The sequence below is a fragment of the Marmota flaviventris genome, chromosome 3 (assembly GCF_047511675.1).
Source record: "Marmota flaviventris isolate mMarFla1 chromosome 3, mMarFla1.hap1, whole genome shotgun sequence".
In the NCBI taxonomy this organism is placed as follows: domain Eukaryota; kingdom Metazoa; phylum Chordata; class Mammalia; order Rodentia; family Sciuridae; genus Marmota; species Marmota flaviventris.
Window position 1 is genome coordinate 134,617,622 of NC_092500.1, and position 25,388 is coordinate 134,643,009.

Below are 25,388 nucleotides of genomic sequence, written 5' to 3' on the forward strand. Positions count from 1 at the left end.
CCCTGGAGCATATAATTCTAGAAGACCTTTAAGCTATAAGGTCAAAATATTTATCCAAAACATTTTTCCCATCGCTTGTTGTTTTTAAGCAAAAAGCAAAAGCATTTATTCCATGGTCAATTTATTGGTTTTTGTGTAAATAAGTACAAATTTAAATTTTTGGTTCTATATTCTTTACCAGTTCTGTCAACCTCACTTATTTAATAATAGCTCTCATTCAGTGCTTAAAAGGACATCTCTATCATATATTGAATTATTGTAGATATATGGTTTCTTTCTAGATTTTATATTCTGCTCTACTCCTTTTAATCTGTATTCCTACACCACATTAATTATTGTGCTTGCAATATTTGATATTCACATATTAAAATTTTCCTCTTATTTCATTTAAATGAGATCATTTTAGAAATATTCCATCATAATTATAATTGTACATTTATAAGTTAATTTGGAGGACAACTGATAATTTGAATAAATAAAGATGCATATTATAGAGTTAAGATTGCTTTTTAATATCTATTTCTAATAAATTCCAGGTGAAATAACTCAATTCATAGAAACATGAAATTCACCCCTCATTTTTATGCTCATCTAAAACATTCACATCCAGAATAGTATATTTTTGTCAGAATTAATGAACCATTGGGATGTCAGGAAACTAAAAGGGAATAAATATAAAACCTTAATGTCCTGTCAATGACTTTAAGGGCCAGATGCTGTGGGTAATTTAATTGTACTTAGCACCCTGCAGCAGTCTTTGGAATGTCATGACCCACAGAAGCACCTGCCTGTGCTGATAAATCAAGGGATAACCCTTAATAACTACCAGTGCTAGAATTAAATGTTACCTTGGATGATCCTCCACATCATCCAATGTAAATTGGACAATCCTGAGTAAAAACTATCTTTTCCTTATTTTTCCATTGAGAAATGAATACTACTTTCACTAAAAATGACAGCAGCTAGCACTTCTACAGTAAGTAAGGTGCTTAGGTCTTCACTTACATAAACTCCCTTAATCATCAAAATACCCCCAGAAGGCAGGTATTATCATTTTGCCCATTTTACAGTTGGAAACTGAGGCAGACAGGGGTTAACTCACTTGCCCAAATCACATAGCTTGTGTAGCATGAGTCTGAAACAGATGTAATCTGGCTTTAGAATCCACACTTTCCACTATGATGCTTTTCTGCCTCCCAATCCAGTGGGACTGGAAGCTGATCTTACAGCAGCATTTGGGTCTGACCACTCTTTGCTGGATCAGCAGAGGCCTGACCTACAGAGTGTAAGGGTGACTTTATTTCAGCCTCCAGTCCTTTCCTCTGTCTTCCTCAGTCCCTACCATATGCACCGCTTCAGAGCATCCCCCTGTAAGTTCTCTCTAACCAACTTTTCTCCACTCTTTCCAGGAAACACAAATTAGGGGACATAGTAAATATATCTTCTTCTTCCTTCTACCCTCTGCTGTACCCATTCATCTAATTTTTAATAGACATTATAAAGCATGTATTTGGTATAGTCTTGGTACTCATTTCAAACTTAAGGAGACTTTTCAAAATATAAACAAGTAATGTTCAGACTTTTCCCAGTGCTGAAGATCAAACTCAGAGCATCTTAAATGTTAGGCAAGGAATCCACCACTGAGCCATATACAGCCCTGAACATATTGGACATGTATTCAAAGGACACAATTTGGAGCCAACTCCTTTTTTAAGCTCAAACATGGTTTTTCCATACGGAAACTTTTTTTTCTGACTAAGTAGATCGTTAATTGATATTCTAATAAGCACATAAATACATTTAGTAAGGGAGGGGGAGATATCATGGAGAGAATAGAGCCAACAGTAACACTGTAGTAAATTCTAGTTTATTTCCTTTGCCAACAGATAAGATTGGCACCAGGACCCAGGGTGAGTGTGAACTCAGGGGCAGACATGCAGTAAAAGCCTCTAATTCAGCAGGTTGGAGGGATGGAGGGATCATGAGTCAGAAAATATTTTAACTTCCTAATTATGCTTTCCTTGGCTTTATAATATAGCCTAGGGTCCTCATTTAGGATATATTGTGTGACTCTGTGTTTCTTGAAATATATCTGTAAAAGATCAATTTGGCTAAAATAATATATATATATTTTTACTTTGACTATGTCAGCTACACAGATAAAAAAGGAATATGTAAGTTCAGACCTATTGATGATCTGACATAGACAATCTTCTATTATATTAGCACAAACATTATAAAATGGCCAGGGAGGAACAGGCAGAGCAAAAGAATGGAAAGGGGCCAGAAAGCCCATTTAAGATTATAGTCATCATTAAAGACATTAAAATGCTTCATAATATTCTTCCTTTGAATATAACTTATCAAATTCTATTTCAAAATTATTTGTTCATGTTACTTATACTGTGACCATACTAACATTTCCCTCAATCTATTCAATATCTCTATGTAAAGAAAATAATTTGGTTTATTGTGTAAAGACATTTTGGTGTTCATCACTTTCTATTCTCAGCTGGTGACACCCTGAACTTCGTTTTGACACTAAATCAGCCTTAGAAAATAATTTCCTTTTACATTCTAAATGCATTCTCCCCTGGTCCTAGTTATTCCTGAGAATCATAAACTTTATTAAATGGAGTGCATTTAACTTTTAGTAGTTACGCATTATTTACATTCATCTTTTTCTCTTTATTATCAACATGATTTCGATAGTTGACTATGATAGATAATTTCCATTTTCACGGTAGTATAAGAGGATACAGGATGGCAGAGTAAACTATTTAGTGTCACATTCAAAAAAGTTACAGGCTAAGCTAAATATCAGTTGATTATGGGTAAGAAAGGAGAATTGGATTTTGAAAAGAAGCTGATAAGTTTCATTAAGTTTAAAAACAAGAAAACAAAACCTCTACAAATATGGATTATTAGTCCTGAAAGACAGCTTAGCTACCACCACCTTTTACTCCTAAAAACTGAGTCAGAAATAAGTAACTGATTAATTTTTGGAATTGCCCAGTGGTAGATTCATGTGGAATTTGAAATCGATGTAGTTGTCTGGTAGATAAAGACCAGACTATATCTAGTTGACTTGTTGCTTTTTATACTTCATGAAAAAGAGGAAATTTGAGAGGGATACATTTGGGGGGGGGGTTCCAAATACCTGGTATATGTTAAAAGAACAAATCACATAACTTAGATAAAAGGTATGGTTGACAAAACAGAGGGGACAGGTTTAGTGATAAAGATTTCAGCTGGGAATTATTTGTAAATAATTTTATCAATCTTAAAGACTTGAAAAGAAACTCATCTAAACTCACTTTCCATAAATAGGAAGTATTTGATTATTTCAATAAAATAAGAATCTGCATAGGAAGTGAAGTTTTATCCTACACTCATGGTATCTGAATAGGCACCAGAGATTTTATCAAGTTTCACAACAGGAGTGAACAAGATCTGTGGGATCACAGGAGAGTTTCAGAAAGGATGACAGTTCAAGAACAAGAGAGTTCTTCAAATTCAAATTCAGAGCAATATAATCACCAATGTGAAGTAGGGGAGGTCATCCAAGAAAGAAACATGGGCATTATCTAGGAAATCCAACAGTCCAGATTACAAAGATTATGAAAGTTTCATATATTAGAAATGTGAAAAGCAAACCCAATCAAGTCAACAAAGTGTAGTGACTAGTGACACAAGTTTCTGAAAATTATATCATTAAAACCAAGTCCTGCAAAATCATTAGGTCTTGAAGAAAGCATTACCACAAATTCATTCACATATTACATACTTATTTAAGGACTACTATGTATTAAAGATGCATGAAACAGCAAGGCATGCAAAAAATTTGCCTCTGTACCTCAAATGCAGTTATTTCCTTAAATAGGCTGCATGGAAAGCATAATAATGTCCACAATGTTAATAAGAGTTTTATATATATGAAAAGACTGACATCATGTAAGTTTGTTAACATACTTAAAAAAATATGATGATCATTATTATCCAAAGTACATGTATGAGGACACGAATTGGTTTGAGTATACAATGTATACAACCAGAGATATGAAAAATTGAGCTCTGTATATGTAATAAGAGTTGTAATGCATTCTGCTGTTATATATAAATAAAAAATTTGGAAGAATTTCTTATTAATTTTATTTTGTATTTGAAATTGATATGCAATAGTCCATCCTGTTCTATGGTTTTAGTTACATGGGCTCCATTGTGATCTCCAAATATCAAATGAAAAATAAGTAAACAATCCATATATTTTAAAATGTGCACCATTCTGGGTAGTGAGATGGACACTTATGCTGTCCCACCCAGCACATGATCATCCCCTTCTCCTGCATATATATGTTGTCCATACCCTCTGCTTCTAAGTCGCTTATAGCTCTTTTGGTATCAGATCAAATGTTATGGTATTAGTCCTTATTTTTGGGTAATTCTTATTTTTCTTAATAATGGCCCCTAAATGCAAGAATAACAATGCTAGCAATTCAAATCGATCAAAAAGTCACAGTGCTTCCTCTAAGTGAAAATGTGAAAGTTTTCAACTTAATAAACAAAAAATTGCATACTAAAGTTCCCTTCATGAAATTGTGAAGGAAAAAGACAGGCATTTTTTTTTTTTTTTTTTGCTGTCACACCTTAAAGTGAAAAGTAACAGCATGTAATAAGAGCTCAGTTGAGATGGTAAGGAGATTGAATTTGTTTATATATGCATAAGAATAAACCTCATAACCATAGGTCCACTGCTACCCACAGTTTCAGCATCTGCTGGAAGTCTTGGAACTAATCCCCCAAAGATAAGGGAAGAACACTCAATAGTCAATTTGACCTTTTTGGTATATACATCAATGAACTCCAACAGTTGTATATTGCTGTGTAATCAAAACCACATTTAAATATAGAATAGATCCATCACCCTCCAGAAAACTCCCTAGTGCTATTCCTTTGTAGATGAGTCCTCCAGTCACATCACCTGCTGTTGTTTAAACGTGGCTATTACCCCCCAAATTTCCTGTGTTGGAGGTTTGGTCCTCAGTGTGGGAGTATTGAGATGGCGGGACCTTTAAGGAGAGGGTCCTAGCAGGAAGTCATTAGGTCATTGGGTTTGTGAAGGGATTAATGTCGTTCTCTTGGAATACCAATGAGACCTTTGTCACTTTTTGGTTTCCTCACTGTGTCCACACAAGTTACGATAATTGTAATAGTATCTTCTATGTGGTTTTCACCAAAGTTGAGCTAATGCCACCTCCATAACTATGAGCTAAATAAACCTTCTTTTTCATAAAGTTATCCAGTTTCATATATTTCACAATAATAAGGGAAAACTGACTCATGTTTCCTTCCTGTGAACTAGGGATGAGTCCCCTTTGCTATAATTTTGTCTTTTAAAGAATGTCATAATAATGCCTCCATATGGTCTACAAATTTCATATGGCATATTGTCAATAGTTTTGTTGTTTGTTTTTTACTATTGTTAGTTGTAGAATATCATTCCACTAACTTAATATGTCACTGTATATTTATACATTTACCTGCTGATGGATATTTAAGTTGTTTCTGGTTTTAGGCATTTGTGAACATAACCAATGTAAACATTTTTATAAACTTTGTTTCATGAACATAAGTTTTCATTTAACCTGGACAAACACCTAGGAGTTGGCTTGCTTGGCCAGATGGTAGTCCTATGTTTACATCTATAGGAAATAGGCAAATGTTTTTCAGGATGACTGCACTAGTTTGCATTCTCAAGAGTGGCATTATGAAAATTCCAGTAATCTGGCATCTATTCTAGCAATTGGAATTGTCAATATCTTTTATTTTAGTTATTTTAATTGGTATGGTTTACAATATCTTAGTGCTCTTAAAATGACAAGGTAGATGGTTAATCTTCTATTATATAATATTGGAGGTTTTGTTCCCCAGATATGTTTCCCCACAATATCTCTAGTATGATTTACATTGTTGATGAATTTGTAGATTTAATTAAAAGTAACTCATAAATTAGGTGATCAGTGAGGCTTCAGGTGAGAAGCACAAGGAGATTCTATCAGAAGGAGCTCAAGCAGAGGGTATGGAGAAACAAATCTTACTTCTTTAGAACCACTAATTTTCTCCTTGTCATTGAATTAGCTACAGGAAACTTCATATTATCAGAAAGAATGGAAAAATCAATGCAGGATTAGAAAGAGAGTTTTTTTTTAATTCCCAAAAAACCATGACTTGAGAAAACATAGGTTCCAAAATGTATGAGTTATTAATCTGTTCAAATTCCTTTGGGAGAAGGTAAAAGAAAGTGTATTAATTATGCATTAAACTGATAAATTTGTAAGCATTTAAAAAACAAAGCAGCAGCTATGTGACATCAGAATGAGAAGACTCAACATAAAGCCATGATAAAAGGCACAATTTTTTATTTCCCTCATAGGGTTATATAAAGCAAACATGTGTGATCAGCTTTTCTTGATTTCAGACAAATAGATGACAAACATCTAGAGAGAATATTGAAGAGAAGGTTAAAAATGAATTAAAAGATAAATTTTTTCCCCTGCCATACTTAGAATTATACCCCAGGTCTCATGCATACTAAGCAAGCACTCTTCCACTGGGCTACCCCAGCATTTTTATTTCTTACTTTGACACAGAGGACACACACAAAAGAAGTCCCATTTTTAAAAAGCTTGGTTAAGTGTATTAACTAAGTTGCCTAGGCTAGCTTTGTGGGCTTCTGGCCTCAGTCTCCAAATTAGCTATAATTATAGTTATGTACTACTATCCTGCCTAAGAGCGAATTAAATATTTTAATCAAAGAATGCTTATTAAGGATGGAAAGTTTTTTTTTTCTTTATTTGCAGTGCTGGAGATCAAATCTAGGACTTCCTGTATGCTAGGCAAGTGCTCTGCACTCTATGACTGAGCTACATCCTATCCTTAGGGATGGATAGACATCTTAAGGAATACTTGAGAGATTTTTTTTGTTTCCTCATTATAGAGTACATATTGTCAGGATTATAACAGATACGTGGAATCAAAAGAATCACTGTGGTCCAATTATTCCTCTTCCTATCCTCAACTCTCTCTTCCCATTGTGCCTTTTTTTTTTTAAATGTACACGTTATTTGATTCAGAATTTCTCTAAAACAATGCATAAAAGTTAACACAAAATCCAAAGTGATGCTTAGGAGAACAAAGGTACTGGAGTTAATAGACGCATGTCATCATAAGCAATGGCTTCCCCACAGTTTCTCTCTCTCTCCACCTCATAATCTGGGAATTAGCATTGTTCTTTAGTAGTCTGGGATTTTTGTGATTTCTTCTAGATCCCTGAATACTCAATTAAACAGTCTTCTGTGTAAATATGGACTCCTAAATTATATTTAGTTCCTACCTCCAGATGTTTTAGGATAATTAGTCCTCTAACCTTACGTTTGTGAGCATTATGCCCCATTAATAAAATTTCCAGAGAAGTTTCTTACTAAGGCCAACACAACCTGCATGTTCAATGAGTCAATTATATATGGAACAAAAGTACACCTGAAGTTTCAAGTTTCCACAAAAGGAGTCCCATTTTTAAAAAGCTTGGTTAAGTGTATCAGCTATAGACTCACTAATTTCAGATAAGTCATAAGACCTAATTATATATTTAAAAATATAAAGTCCAAAGCCACTCTTTTGCTATCTTGTTTATTATGCTTCTCCACTTTTTTTCTTTAACAGGCTTTGAAATATGTAATGCTATTTCATTACAATCTTCTTGAAAATTGCAATTTAAATAATAATTTATAGTTATACTTTGAATAAACATGTATGATCACAGAATTAATAACTATTCATCTGTTCTGTGATGTCTTCAGTACTGTAAACTTAGAAATACTTAGTTACTGCATTATACTTATTCAAAAAAAATTTTTCTTACATTACCTTTTTTAATATACTGAAGATTGAACCCAGTTTCTGGTACATGTTAGGCAAGTGCTCTACCATTGAGTGATAGTCCCAGCCCTATTATCTATTTGTCTCAATATATAAGGAGACCTAGGTAGAATTAAAATGAGGGAATATGCCACTTTATAACATAAAAATTTATAATATGTTTTAAAAGTAGCATAATTTATCATTTTATCCTATACCCTCACTAGATTTACTTTTTTTTTTTGACAACTATAGATACTGATATCAAAGATCATACTTGGAAATACATTTTTGTCTAAAAGGAGAGAAATTTCATACATTTGCCTGTCACCCAAATCTTTGGTATTCCTTGACATATGAAGGATGGCCTATTTTAACATATTGGTCACTCTTGATCTTGAGAAATTGAGGTCAGTGCTCTGCCAGGGAGGTCTTTAGGACTATAACACAGAGCACTGATTAGTAGAGCTAGCCTCACAGAACTGCACATAGGACCTGGAAAAGAAAGAGCCAGCAAAGTTTGAAAAATTACCAGCCAGATCATCTATATTAGGTTTTGTTCTAGGTTCTCTAGGAAGAAAAATTCATAATATTCCTTTTCTGTCTACAAATAATTGAAAATTTAAATATTTGAGCTAATTTTTTTAAAAAAAATTAAAGTTATAACACAGTCACTAAATAACAATAATACAGTTACTTACAGTAACTTGGGAAAGTTAATGTAATGATTCAGGATGGTATAAATAATATAAACACTTCTGTGATAACAAATTCTCAGAATGTGTGCATTAGTATCTTTCCTTCAGGTTTAATTATCATCATACTTGAGTACAGATATTGAGGGTCCTAATTTCTATGAGTGTCATCTTTCTACTGATTATCATAGGCATCTGCTTCCACTTGTAACTTTCCCAATTTGATTAATTAATATTAAACCAATTAATATTAGTTTAATTCATGTTAATTAATTAATCATGAACTGAGAATCAACAATGCATTAATCATTTTGAATGAACATGTAGCATTAAACCTAAAGGGTTTTGTTGGTCTGTGCTTCAATATTAACATAATTCATTTTCCATAAAATATTTATTCTTATTAAATTGTCCCAGACCATTACTGTTGTCTAACCATTAGTATTGTCTAAGTTAAAAACAAAAGGAGTCAATGATAAAAAGTTAAATTTGGTATGTCAGAATTATCTGTAACCTTCTACTTTTTATATGTCCTACACCATCTGCAGTCAATTAAGTGATTCCCAGGTGTTCACAGTAATTGCTTTAACGCAAGATTACATGTCACTTTAGGGGTCTTTAAATATTTATTATAAAACTCTCATCTACATTTTTCTCCATTTATTTAGGAAAAGAACATGCTGATGTTTAGTATGAGTGAAAATAAGGTGATTTGACTTGTTGAATTATTTTGTGAATTAAATTTCATTTAAAAACCACTTTTTTATAAGTCAGAATTTCATGAAAGTATAAAGGTATAACTAGGATACTGACTTAAATCTGAGCATAAAAATAAGTACCTACAATATGTGTCAAAGACATAAAAATATACAATCTGATGTCCTTCTGTAATGATTATTAAATATTGAGAAAATAAATGAATCAGAAGATTCATTGACTGATTTCTTCCTCTAAAGGTAAAAATGCAGTTTTTCACTTTTAGGTTTGGAATAGGAAAGAACCATAGACACTCTAGCAAAATAGACTCATGTCATACATAGGAAGCCCAGAAGCTTGGTCAAGTATACAGTTATTTACAGGTATGTTAGAGTCTGTAAACAAGTCAAAATAACACCTGGCATTTAGCCAGGGGAATGTTAGAGTTCGTAAACAAGTCTGGATGGTGCCTGGCAAAATGCCAGAGGGAGTGGTTTGAGAAGTAACAAAAGCGAGCCATTAAGTGTGGAGATTCCTTATTGGTTGACTGATGTATCTAGTTTATGCTAATTAGATAAGCTGTGTGGAATGTATAAATACTGCTCCTGTCCTGCAATAAACGGCTCCTACTCCTGCTGTATCAATCAACACAAGTCGTTCGTCACCCCCCAGTTATTTTGCAGCCAGCCGGCCTTCTACACAGGTAGATCTAATAATAATTACAGCCACCCATATATACATAATGCACACTGTTCTCCAGAGGGTGGTCTAAAACCTTCATATATGTTAACTTATTCAATTCTCATATGTGCTATTGGAGATAAATACTCTTATCATTCCCACAAAAGCTTGAAGAGGATGTCTGAGTGACTTGCAGAAGGTTGTATAGTTGGGAAGTGACAGAGCTGTTATCTAGCTGTCTTTTGAATCCATGCTATTAATTATAAAGTATATATGCTTTATATAATTATATAAAGTATAATTATAAAGTATATATGCTTCTCAGTTTCTGAGAAAATTATGATATCTAGGTGAAAATGTTCTCTACATTATTTTTATGTTATGCAAATTATATGGTTGCCTGCCTAATATTGTTATCAGTGAAAATTCATATATTTCCATGTTATAATAAATTTCATTAAACTTAGGTTCTGCTGTTTTTTAAAATTTTCTATAATTAGTCATAACTAAATAGCCATTCTAGCAATCATGTTCTTTATCTGATAGTATGAAATCTTGGATTATCTTAAATTTGTAGAACATTAAAAATTGTTCTAAATAGCATTTTTGTGTATTAATTTTTCAATAGTGAACGGTTTCCTTTTAAATCATGAGATTTTTCTCACTGTTTAAATGACTCAAGTTATTTTGTGGTATGTTGTGTGAAATAAAATGTTAATATTTTAATTAGTTCTATGTATACAAACTCAGAAATATTTTGTTTTTTATTTTAAAAGCCATCTTAGTTTTGCATTTCAATACTATCCAGCTCTATGGAGAAATCAGCATGTGTATGCATGTGTCCTGGTTGTTGGGGGATACACTTATGTGGGCAGAGGTGCATCCATGCAGTAAGAATCTTAGTTAGGTATCAATTTATCATCAGTTAATCTTATTTCTGAAATAAAAAAAAATCAAGTCACAAGTAAACTCCTGTGGAAGTAAATATAGATTAAGAAATATTTAAAAGACCACATATCAGTTCTTGCAAGTAAGTTTTGATGTTTATCCCTGAATTACATTGAACCAAAAAAGTAGTTATGTTTTGCTGTACCCCTCTCAATTATTTTATATAACCCACATTTTGCTTTCATGTTCTCAGAATGCTTCAAAGCATTTTCCCAGCATCGTAGTAGACCCAGTGTTCCATTTGGTGCAAGGTTTTTAAAAAATAGTGCACAGTATATAATCCAACACTCTATTATACTATATGTAAATTTTGTTCAGTATATGTGAGGAAAATATATGTTTTCCAAAAGATCATACTTAGTTCCTAGAGAATAGTAAAATCATTTCAGTTTTAGTCATTTCCCTTCACAACTTTACCACCAGGAAAGTCATTGTAGTTTAATTACTGTCTAGGATACAAAGATGTACTAATAGAAACTTTAAAAAGTTTATCTTCTTGTAAAATTACTATAGTTTAAAGTGGTTATTTTGTGAGCCAGGTATGGTGGTGCATGTAATCCCAGAGGCTTGGGAGGCTGAGCCCTTATGATAGCAAGTTCAAAGCCAGCCTCAGCAAAGTTGAGGTGATAAGCAACTCAGTGAGATCTTGTTTCTAGATGAAATACAAAATAGGGCTGGGAATGTGGCTCAGTGGTTGAGTGCCCCTGAGTCCAATCCACAGTAACTGCTCCCCAAATTTTATTTTGTCACAAAAATAGTGTATTAATTCAAAAAGAAAAAAAAGAAACAAATCAAAGAGAAATATATCCTTTTAAAATTTTAATGCTTAAATTTTCGTATTTTTCTTATTAAGCAAATCTATGGTCATAAATTTTTCAAAGGTTCTTTTGTAAGTGTCTAGCTGATTGATAGTCCTAAGAAAAAGTAGACAATCAATTCTGGCACATATGACAGTTATTATCCCTACCTAGTGACTTTGACTCCATCCTAAGTCCCCAGGGCAAAAAAAAAAAAAAAAAAAAAAAAAGACACAAGAACCTAAAGACCTCTCTAGAAACCAAAGTCAACCCTGCTGCAGAGGCTGACTATTATAGTTTTCTCTCCTATGAGGTTATTTAAACCACCAAGTATAAATTTTGATAAACAAAAATCTTGTACTAAATATAACTATCACATTCTTTCATTTATTGCAAGTGACATTCCTTCTTATTGCTATACAGGCAAGCTTTTTAAAGCCCTCCTTTACTATAAGCATTTAATAACTACTGCAGAAAATCAGAAAACTAAGAATTAAAGACTGTAATTAAGGTTTTGTACAATTTGATTATGACATTTTTGATAAATGGAGAACACACCATGAAAGATGAACAAATGATTTGGGCCATAATAGTTATCAATTCCTAGGAACTAATTCATTCAGAATCCATTCTCCCAAATTTATTGAACCTTAAACAAGAAGAATAATGTTTAAATGAGATGCTGTTTAAACCATAAGATTGAAGTTTTAAGTACACTTTAAAAGCAAATTTTAGGACAAAGACACTCAAAATTTAGATGCCCAGTCATCCCTAATGTGTTACCAAGATGACTTTGGAAGTGGCATTGTGGAACTTGTTATGTTTATGTCACAGGACTACATACAGAGCCATATGTATTTATGTCACAGGACTACATGCATATTGCCATTTGTAGAGGAAATTGAAATAAGAGGGGCTACCTAAACAGAAAAAATAGAAACAAAACTACCTATTAAGACTATTTCTTATTATATTTCCAAATTTACCCTCCTTTTTATATCCTCTAGCTATATAATATTGATAAAAGTCATGAGAGGCCAATAGGCATTTAGACATTGTTTTATTATTTATTGTTTTATTAAAATATTTTTATGTTGTAAATATCAAAGATGCTATAATATAAAAATATATTTTATAATATAAGTAAAAACAGTTTCTATTTTAATAGTTTAGCCAAGTTTTTCATTACAAAGCAATCATTATACTGACATTAACATTTATGTTTTTAAATTACCAGTAAAGTATTTTAAGTCTCTTAAAGTTCAATCATATTATTGGTAAATAAATGATAGCTAACTATATTGTGGGAAATATTACATTTTTAGTAAATCCTATTACTACAGTGCTAACTATTACTATTATTGGTGTTACAAACAAAGTTTATATCAAAACTACACAAAAACATTTTAGTGGTTCTACCCTAGAAATTAGTTTTATTCTATATATCATATTGTAGCAGTTTTCTAAAATAAGAGAAGCTTTGCAAAGATGGTTCATAATTCACATTTTTATCCATATTATTTGATGGAAAATTATGCAAAACAGTATCATGTTATCAACACATGTGAACATAAAAACAGCTAAAATCACAAATCAGTTTTGTCACCAATATAAAAAAAGGAGTATTCTGCTAACAAATGTAGTAATTATAGATCAAATAATAGAAAAATTTGACCTGGAGAATGACTCTGAGACTTGTTTAAGAAAGTTCTTGATTTTTCTTCAGGGAGTCTGACCTCTTGGGATGTTGTACTTTCTTTAACCACTTCTCAACCAACAATCTCTTTCCTTTCTTTCAGCTTTATTCTAAGAAGAGAAAGTTGGAGGAAGAAACTTAAGTTCATTAATCTCCTCCAAAATTATGAAGGTCATGAAAAATTAGAATCTTAGATTTAGTGGGAAGTCTGGAACTTATAAGTCTACAAAAATATTTGTCAAATTGTTTTTTTTTTACCCAAAGTCTAAAAAGTTTAAGATTTAGTTTGGTTATATATGAGCAGTCAGGTATACATGAACTCTTGTCTGTGCATTTATTGGATGAATATAATTTGGTTTCATTTCCTGAGAGTGAGTCCAGATAAGAATGAGCATACTGCTTGCTTTGTGCCTGGATTGTGCATATCTCTGTGAACTCAGATGAACTCAGAAAGATGAACAAAAGAGAAGGCTAGAAAGAGAAGGATACCAGAAAAATGAATATTTATTTTGCTAAAATCTCTTACATATAACTTTCAAGACAAAATGGAACAAGTAGATACTGAAAAAAAACAGATTTTTGTTTCCCATATATAATGAGAATAAAATCTCATTATGCTTTTCTAATAGTAATTGACATATAGGTAGACTTTAGAATTGTTTTACTTAGAACATGAAGTATATCTGAAATTATTATTCAAAATTCTTGTTCATAATTGTCAATTATGTAATTTTTAAAAATATTACATTTTAAGACAATATATTTTATTAAAATATTATATTTAAAATATTACAAAACATATTGTAATATTTTAAATATTGACAAATCATTATGGGCAAGAATAGTATCTAAATAATAATAATAATAATCTAAATAATAAGTACACGTCCTTAAACAAAATTTGAAAGAAAAAAAACAAGGTTAAAATATATATTTTATGTCACACAATTACAATTAGTCTCTAGAAATGAAAGTTGTCTATCTACACTGCTTGAATTCATCCAATTATATCTTACATATTTTACATAAGGTATATTTATCATTTCATGATTCAAGTTTCCACATATATATTATCTGTGATGTTTTTATGGCATATCCCTGTAATAATATTAAAATCTAACATATAATTTAACTACTGTCTCAATGATACATAAAACAAACAAAAAATCATGAAATGTCTCAAAAATACCAATACACTTGTGATTTAAGTCACACCAACAATTTCAATTACTCTATCAAATCAATGCCAAATTCAATATATTACTACCTGCCCTTTGAAGATGCTGAAATTATTTCTATTATTATAACAGTCAACCTGTCATCATCCCTATTTTAGAGATGAGAGACTGAGTCTTCAAGAGATAAATTGTGTTGCTGCTCATCCAACTATTAAATAGCCCCCTATGGTTTGACTTCAAATGTGAATACGTAATCTTCTCAGCCCAGCCCTAGTCTCCCTCTTCTTTTGATCTGTTTATTGAAAAATGCAAGGCAGTGAGAGACATAATTCAACAATGCAACATTCGGAGGACCAGTTTTCAGATTAAGCCCCCAGGAAGTGTACATGTACCAGCATTAATTTATTAATTTGCTGCTTTTAAAGCTGTTTAACATTTCTCTCCCTCTCCTCTTTTTTTATTTGGTAAATATTATTACTAAAATAAATCAGTTTGGAAAGTGGACTAAAAAAAACAAACACAATATATTGTTTATATTTCTTTCAGGAAAACATCCAGTGAAATGCAAAGGGCATCTTATTACAATTCCTATAATCAAAACAGTCGTTTTGCTCTACCTGCAGGGATTATGCAGCTATTATATCTGACAGTGGACTTGGGTACATAGTCTTTTGTGGTTATTTAGCATTTTGACATTTCGACTAAGGACTTTTTTTAGACGAAGAAATGAAAGCAAAAGACAGTTTTATCTTGTGAAGAGTTCTCAAATTTAAGAAAATTATGATATCAGGCAAATTGCCTGCTGTAGGCTTCTTTCTTTGGCTTGTGTATGCAGTTCAAAAATAACAATCACAAATTTGTGTTAACATTAAAATTGAGGAACTGATGTTCTGAATCAGATCTGCATCCATAGCATATTGCTTTTCTCTAATTTTTCATCAATTTGCTTGTGGCTCACCTTTATAACTGATATATCTTTACTTATAACAAAATCTTACGTAGTTATAGCAATTAAAAGATGTCTAATGACAAACTTTAATGAAGTAAAAAATATTCAAACTAAAGTTAAATTTTTATAAATGAAATGCAATTAGAGTTTTAGAAAACACATATATAAAAAAGTTTCCTTTTTGACTTCATTAAAACAAATAACAAAAATATTTCATATAAATACAAAGGAAATAGACACAATAAAAATTCGTGGTTGTAAATATCACATTTTAAATGTCATATTTTTCATATTTTAACTAGAAATAACGAAAACATGCATTTATATTTAAAAGACAATTAAGTTTTCATTAACATAAAATTAACCCAGTCCTCAAAATTGTCAATTACATTTTTTTCAGTCTCTCTCCATATAAATATGATACAGATCAACAGAATTATAATATAGGTCAATAGATATAGGTATGCAAATAAAGATAGACAATGATGTTAGGTAATGTCACAGAACCCATATAGTGTTCTAAAATTACTTCAGCATCTATATGCAAATTAAATCTGTTAATAATTTTACATAGTTGCAACTGACTTTTTATCTATCATTTATAAAAATGGAGTTAAATAACAATAATATAAGTTTTGTTAAAATATGAATCTCTAAATTAAAATGTATTTGAAAATGTAAGAAAACTTAATTTTTTACCTTAATATAACTTCTGTCCTAAAATCCTTACTATATAGTTAATTTTAACAAAAAATTTCAAGTAATTGATAAACATTAATATTTATTATACTTCATAATTATATTATTTCTAATCTATATAAGCACTTAATATTAGAAAATTATTCATCTAAAACAAAGGATACATAGACCTCATGATATTATATACTAGTCCACATGTTTTTAAGGTGTATTCATTATAGTTCAATATGAGTTATGAAAATATTTTTTAGGAAAATGGTGCATTTCATATTTTAGGAAAAATGACCAGCAGAACAAATGTAATCCAGTCCCACAATAACAAATTGTCAAGAATAATTACTAAATAAAGTAAACCATTACTAGTCTATGGCACATAAAATCATGTACAAGATAACTTGGCTGTGAAATTACATACTAAAAAATTAGCATACTTTTACTTTTTTCCAATTTAAATGGGATAAAAATTTAAAAATAATTTTTACCCCAAAACACTCACCTACTGTCAGCTGTCCAGTTAACTGCCCCATGTGATTTCTTGCATTCACTGTTACATTCCTGTCAGACTGTAAGACCAGTGGGCTATCCTGGGAAACATGTATAAAATAAATAAATCAAGTAGAAAATATCACCATAGTCAAACACATATGAAATTATACTGTATTTCTGTGCAATCAAAATCCTGTTTTAAAATATTAGGTAGTTGTTTTTATATTTCAAACATTGGTTGAACAATACAAAAGAAATGAGTGCCTCATAGTAATTTCTATGTAGAACATGAATGTTTTTCTTTTTATCAATGGGCATTAACTATAAGATGCAAGCATTTCCAACTCTACTGATTATTGTGAGTCAAAAGGAGAGCACCTCTCTTGTTTCTCTCTCCCAGTGGCATATGCTTCTGCCTGCACAGACATTCTATATCCAATCCCAATGGGGATGTCCCTTTTATAGGTTTAACTTGCAATTTTCAGAATCAGCTTAAAAGACAGATCCTTAAAATTACCTGATCTGAGCACTGTCACTGTGGATTCACTTAATCCCCAAATTTCAAAATTCCATATATTTTGTTTAAAGCCTGTATCACAGGACTAATTCATTTTACTGGTGTTGTGTTTGTTTTATTTCATTGTTTCTCTCCTTTTCTTTCACTTGATTATATAACAAGAGGAAACATCCATGTGACAAGGACCATGGCAGTCACATGTATACAGTTACATACCCAATACTTAATATACTGCTGAAGGAAAGCATTTGTTAGGGGTTTAATGGGTGGCTAAAAAGTCTATATAAAAAATTGATACTCCCTTGTTCATATACCTCATGTGTAAATGCTCATGAATCATAGAATGATTTAAATAAGAAGGTCTGGAGAAAATAAGATGCTCGCATAGGAGATTTTCTATTGGGTTATTTAATTCTGCTTAGTTGTTGACTTGTATCACTAATTGAGCCCTTAATAGTAAAATTATTGAAAGGCAATCCCTAGGAGATTTTATATTGAGCTTTTGCCATCGTTTCCCTCACACAAATAACTTACAATTACCTATACTTTCATTTTTATGCTAAAATATAAGTAGGGTAATCATTTACAAATTGTTCATTCATTCATCCAATAAATATTTATTGAATACTCACTATGCACAATGTAGCTTTCTAGAGGTTGAGGCATTTTGGTGATCAAAATATAGAAAAATACCTGCCCTCATAGAGCTGGCTTTTAGATATTGAAACTCTGTAAAAATCTCTCCTGATACCATCCTCACACTGGAGCACTCTTGTCACTTCTACACTGATGCTGTTTATACAAGTTTATATACAAACCATACAAAAAGTCCTTCAAGATGAGGATTTGGAATTTGTGATTGGATACACATAGGAAGATTTTGTGGACTTTTTCCTAAAGCTACTCTGGGTCCTTATGACCAGATGCAAAGAGATCAGCAAAGACATGCATACACACACAAACACACACACACACACACACACACACACACATTCATGCATATATTCTTGTGCCTACATGCACAATGCACATACTTTCTTTTTAAAGTGGATTTTGCTAGTATGCACCATCTAAGACTTGAGTTCTAAAAGTAAGTTTCCATGGCATGAAGAGTTTATTCATTCTTTCAATGCATTTGTGCTAAAACAACTATAGTTAATGTTATTCTCTTCATATATTTTTATCACAACTCAGTTTCTTCTGCCACAAGTCAAAAGTTTTGTTTCTGCATTAAAAAAAATTATCTAGTCTTTTTTTCATAGGTTCATCTATATATCTGACATTCAAGTTTTAAAATATCTGAAGTATTTTAAATTAATTCTATCATTCATTTTAAGTAATATGAAAATGTAAATTTCTGTTTACAGTAGAGATTGTTGACTAAGTAAGTACTGTTTGCAAACAGCTATCTTATACCCAGTAAGAACACTATTATCTCTAATAAGGACATGAAGATGTTTTGTGAAGACACATAAATGCACATAAAAGATTGCATTTAATGTTTGTAAAATTGAAACAATGCATTTTATAAAGTAGCTATAAACTCAATAAAATTTATCTGAATGAAAGAAATAAGAACTCTACAAAGCACCACATGGTTCAAAAAATTTCTTTAAAAAATTATTTTAATTAAATTTTAATTTATCTGCTTTCAATATTTAAATAGTAAAACATACATGACAGGTTAGATTTTTTTAATTGATGAGGTTATATATTTTCATTTGAATTACTATACATATTAAACATAAATTTCTGTGAACTTCATCAAAAATAAGAGCAGAAACATTAGTATGTATAATTTACAAAATATGTAAGGATCTTACAAGAATTATTGCTATATTAAATATGTTAAGATCCAAGAAAAGTCAATTTTAAAAAGCAATAGGACTTTCGTCTGATTTAATAGAGAAACAGACTTGGTTAGAATTGAAACTTTAATCACTGTGCTTCTTGTTTACATGATATCAATTCACTTTTACTTGAACCGTAGGGATCCTATTGAAGTTCTATCCCCGGCACACTTCCCTTCTCTTTGACATTATTCCACTAAATTTCCTCTTGGAATTAAATTTTTATATCCAGATTAAAATTTTACTATGATAGCACTAGCAATCTCTTTACTTACTAAAACTATAAACAGAGCTATCAGCGATAATGAGAAATTCTCTACTGTATTCATGCGAACAAAATTATATTATTATGCTATATTGATTTGTTAAAATGTGATCCACTGAATTGAACCAAAAACAAGTAACTGTTTTTGATAAACAAAGTCAATGCATATAATTGCATCACTTTCACTGACATGACATGTGGTCCTTTTGCATACACACACACACACACACACACACACGTATATATCAACAGTGTGATCTTAGAACCATATTTGATATTTGAGCATTAGAACCATTGCTCATTTATCTTAGGTACAACACAATGACCTTTTATACAACAGGTACTCAATCCTAATCCAAACGCATGTATGTGATAAACTAAGTATAAAGAAAATGATAGCAACTTGAACAGTCATCTAATGCAGATATAATCCAAGGCAATGTGTAAGTTTGATACCAAATATATTTCTACAAGAGTCAATACTAAAATACTATAACTTGCCAAAGATATTGATATCTAAAAATGTTTTTCCTAAAGAAGTGAATACTCACTAGTCTTTTATCACGTGTTTATTTATTTAAATGCCTCTACTGATAAAATTACCACTAATTTTATTACTTTCTACTCTCTTTATATTCCTTTTTTATATTCATTTGTATTGTATTCCATGTGCCAAAACTTACAATGCTAGTATCTAGTTCTAACATTTAAAAATACATACTAGTACCCTCATATGGTTTATCCTTGCTGAGAACATAAAGTGGAGAAAGCTATTTCCAAATCAAGAGATCCCCCATAACAGAAATAAAGTATTCTAGAGTCTTCTGGAGCTGACAGCACTGTGGCTTTCATCTAAACAGCATTCCTACCTAGTTATGTACTCTTGAGAGAAAGCAGGCAGCAGAATCAGTGGGAAGGCAGTGTGGTATTCAGGGGCCCCTTTGTTCACATTTTTCATGTGCCCATGCCTGTCCCTTTGCTAGTAGTTATGGAAAAATCATGACCTGTGCTTTTCTTTTCCCCTTAATATTTTTGAGATAGGTTATGCAAGTAATGAAGGAAAAATAATTCATCATATTTATATTTTCTCCACCTTTCTTTATCACAAATATTTCTTATGTATCTATGATGTATCCAGCTCTCTGCAAGCCACTGCATTCCAAAGAGAATCAAGAGAGACAGACTTTCTTCTCTTAGGGAATTCAGAAACCGTTTGGCCATATAGACAACAAACAAGAAAGTTAAGCAAACAAAGAATGCTAGCAATAACAGGTTGCTGTGACAGAGATGTCTTTACAAACATATTAGTTTTACTGATGAGATGACCTAAGTATTACAGGCATATAAGGAATCAGTTCCAAGTCATTATTCTTGCCAGCTTACCTATTATGTCCTGGTAGAAATAGCAGTATAAAGAATAGCAGCTAGCATTGCCACTTGTCAATGACAGACATTCTAAATCATTTACATATATAAGTTCATCTACTTGTGAACCTAAACATAAACCACCATATAGGGTCAATAATGAAGTGATAGAAAGACAAAGAATGGACCTTCCCTGGTTATTTTAGCTCATGTCCTTGGTCTGTCAAATACTAGCTGTTTGACTAGGCTAGTCACCCACATTTCTGTTCCACAGTTTCTTCATCGGTAAGATAGGGTCGAATACATAATTTGTGGGCTTGTTAAGAGAATTAATGAAATATGAAATGAATATATGAAATGCGTAGATCGGTGTCTAATCTGTGTGGTTAGTACTGTTAGTTTTGCTTTGTTAGTTATTCCTCATTATAACTGTGGTGCTTCATTAATAATAGTAAAAGAAACAGTCTCTTCTGTTTTACAGCTGAAGAAACTGTAGCACTGAGAATTAAAGTCACTTGCTCCAAATCACATAGCTAATAAAAGACAGAGGCAATGTTAGAACACACCAATTTGTGTCTACTTTTCCCTGTCATCTACCATGAGATACTGATTCTCTTTGGGGTCATTTATTTGTAGGTTTTCTAAAATGTCTAAACAAAATCTAAAAATGAATAAAAATTAAATTCAACAGAATATACTTTAAAGTCTTGTTCAGTATTCCAGTCCCTAAAAGACAACCATACCCATAAATATATATACACACACACACTCCATATTGCCATCATATATATTTTGCTATCATAGCACAGTTTGCTCTGTTTTATTGTGTTTTCTCGGGTTTGGGATAAAGACACTCTTATGCAATATCCTGCACCCTTATGCAATATCCTGCACTGTCCTATGTCTATGCATCTTAGAAGGTCATCACCTATACAAATCATGTTAGTTAGTTCCCTAGAAGAATATCATTAATTAATGATGCATTTCGTCAGTGCAGATTTTGTGAATTTGATATATCCTTAATTGAATTTATAGGATTTTGCTAGGTAAACTTTCTTCCCTTCACAGATACAAATTATAGGGGTTTTTTTCCATTTATCTTCAAATCCTCTAATATTCCATTCAGCTATGTGAGAAGTGTGTGTTACGTACACCTTTCTTTGTCTTTTCTGTGTCCACTGAATGATAAGCCAGAAACTCACTTCACAATACCTCCTTCCTGCTCACATTGTTTTTTAATCCAGTGTTAGTTTTATAAAACATTTTCAAATAAAAAATATTGGTGTGCTTGAATTTAAAAATTAAATTGAAAAATTGAATTTAAAAAATAAAATATTCACTGATTTTTTTTTCATTCCTGGCTTGGAAAAATTTCACATTTGAACGTACAAGATAATATGATCCAATTTTACTTTTCTAACTCCATTCCACTCTACTTTATCCTTGCAAGTGTTACCCAAAATTTCCATCTTTCTCAAATATATACCACTTCTATTTATCCCCACCTTTTGTATCTGATGCTTGAAATTCATATCCATTTCTCTTTTTTTTTTTTTGTGGTAAAATTAGAGGCATTTTTCAGGACCCAAATCAAAGATATGTTCCAGTAAAGTTTTCCTTTCCCTCCAGAGATAGAATTTAGCTGCCACCCTCCACTTCCTTGAATAGTCTATGTTGATGTCTATTACAGGCCTTTTGTCTTGTTTGCTTTAACCAGCCACTTGCTAGTATCTTCCATTTGTTTGGACTATTCCGGGAAACATAGTGTTGTTGTCATGCCCTTTTTCCTGTGAAGACTTTTGAAAGCATAGTTTGTGCCATGCTTGACATATAGTTTATTGTCAATAAATGCATGTCGACTGAGTGAACAAAACTAAGCACATTTACAACATAATGTTCCCAGACTACCTGTGTTCATCTAGATTTATGTTCATGTCACAGAACATTTATAGAGCTCTTTCAACTTCCTCTCTTTCTCTTTTCCCAGAGCAAGAATTCTAAAAAGTCATTTAAGTGAAACAAGTCATTTAACATTATTATTTTTTTAATGTGGTCTAAGAATGGAACCCAGTGCCTCATGCATGCGAGGCAAGTACTCAACCACTGAGCTACAACACTAGCCCTCATCTCACATTATGATTTAATTTATATTCATCATCTCTCTGCCCAAGGCACCCACTTCATTCCTTCCTTTAATTATTTGACCTACTTAAGAACCTGCAAAACAGGTAATTGTTTTACAGATCTTTGGTTGATAAAAATATCACATGAAATTTCATTTCCTTCTGATTATAAATCATTTAAATATTGAAATTTTTATTTTCAAATTAGAAATGTTGATCATGAGAGAATATGTTAACCTGACTTCTTAAATTCTCAATGTTTGCATTCTAACTTGAAAATGAAGTAGTGCAGGAAAGAGATAGTATTTATGCCAAAACAACTTTGGTGCATTTCTATGCCGATACTTGTATTGAGAATCTCCCACTCTGGTTCTTTTTCTGTTATAAATTGTCTAGTCATGGAGGCCACTGTTAGGAATGTCTTCTGAGAATGTTCTATAACTTTGAATGTCCTTCTTACTCCTGCCTGCCTCTTAAATATGTTACAGGAATCAGGGGAATCTATAATCCTCCTCCTGAAGTCCTCTATATCCCAATTACTATTAATGACATGTATCTATTAGGATGCAATAAGGAGAAGGTTTACACTTGGCATTCCATTTATAGGGAATCCTTGGTAGGCAGCCACTTCCTATATCACTTAAATGCCACAACTCAAACTGTAGTCATAGTAGGTTTAGGAAATGAATGCTTCTAGAATAAGTATCCTTAAAGGGAAAAATACTATGTCAACATAAGGTAATAAAGATCCAAATCAAGATGAAACTAGGACTGTTTTAATCAGATGATCAAAATTTCCTAAGATGCTTCTCTTTCCATCAGACAATATTTGCAGCACCAGAGACATGTCTTCCTCTCAATATCTCCACTCCAGGTTGGGTCCCTAAGTTTCCTCTCCAGCTGCCCCTTAGGTCTTTCTCCAGGCTGACCTTGCCCTCACAGTAACCCCAAAGTGCTCACTCTATTCATTCAGACTGTGGCTGCTCTGTGCCCAGACAGGATGCTCAGTAAGGGAGGCTAGCTGAGATTTGCCCCAGCTGGTGGGATACAGGAGATTGACCCCTGTCTAGATAGGATATATAGATTTGGAGAGCAGAAGGAAATTTTAAAGTAAAAGTGAAAATCTGCTGCAAAGAATGAGATGGAAAATTAAGTTAAATCTTCAGATTTGATGCAAATGACTAAGACAAAGTAAGGTCTTTCTGCCATTCAATGAGTTATTCAGACAATTTATATGCCCTTAAAAATAAATTTTAAAGGAAAGTAATTCCTTTAATTTAGTTGCTTATATGCATCAAAGAAAAATGCTAAAGTAGCATTTTATAACAAAATGCTACTTTATGTCTATAAAATGGTACTCAAAGGCCTTGGTAAAATACAATGGATGAGGTATGTGAAAAACTTGCAAAGTTTTTTGGAACTATTAGCTACCCTTAACTGTTTGTTTGTACTGGGAATTGAACCCAGGGGCACTTTACCACTGAGTTATGTTCCCAACTCTTTTCTATAATTTATTTGGAAACAAGGATTATTTAAGTTGCCTAGAGCACAGTCACCAAGTTAGTGAGACTTTCCTCAAACTTGGTATCCTCCTGCCTCTGCCTCCAGAGTCACTACCTTGATCTCAAATTAGTAAATACTAATGGTGATTTGGATGATAATGATGTTGATGATGGTAATGATAATGACAATGAGTATGTAATAGAGGTTAAGAGAGAAAGAGAAAATTGGAGATGTGTATTTGCATGTGAAATAGACTTCATGGTATGTGACAGAAATTAATAAGGAAAATTTTAATCTTGCTTGAAATTGGTACTGCAGAAAGAGTAAGAGATCTAAGGATTCTAAAATTTAAAAATAACAACATATTTAAATAAGAAATTCAACTGTGTCAAATAAAATATATATTCTCCTTCAGAAATCTCTAATATGTGGTAAGGAAATGAGACAAAAGAAAATTATTTTGGATTACTTTTCCTTAAAAATATTTTCATTCATGCCAATTAAGTTTCCACTACTTGAAATCTCCTGTTTTCTTTCTCTTAAAATCTAGTTAGCTTACTAAAAGATTCAAATATCCAAAGACATTAAGAGCACATTTTTAGATTACTTCATGTTTGTAAGTGTACTGTGACTTAATTCATGGAAGAGCAGATGATAAAAACAGAAATGTATTATTTATGACAAACATTTTGCCATAATGGCAAAAATAATGGAATTACAAAATATGAAATAAAAGTAATAAACAATTGGTTATAAAATCCAATAAATACAACATGGTTATATTACCTGTGATGGTTAATTTTATGGGTGGATTTGGGCCATAGAGTTCACAAATATTTAGTTAAATATTATTTTGTGCGGTGTCTGTGAAAAATCTCAATTTTCAATGAGATTTATGTTTGATTCAGTAAATTACTAAATTACTCTCCATAATGTGGCATCATTAAATTCACTTAAGGCCTAAATAGACTAAAAAGTCAGAGTGAAAAGAGAATTCTTTGTCCAGTCCTATCTTCACATGGG

General features: G+C 31.8%; 1 protein-coding gene across 2 annotated transcripts in view; it reads right to left on the minus strand.

Moving 5' to 3' along the window:
* The window catches only part of Sgcz (sarcoglycan zeta), a 461,601-nt gene that overhangs the window by 107,407 nt on the left and 328,806 nt on the right, over positions 1–25,388 (minus strand). For both annotated transcript variants that reach the window (XM_027954701.1, XM_027954699.2), the window contains exon 3: positions 16,753–16,840. In XM_027954701.1, coding sequence (XP_027810502.1) covers positions 16,753–16,840 — 88 coding nt within the window. The remainder of the gene's footprint in view (positions 1–16,752; positions 16,841–25,388) is intronic.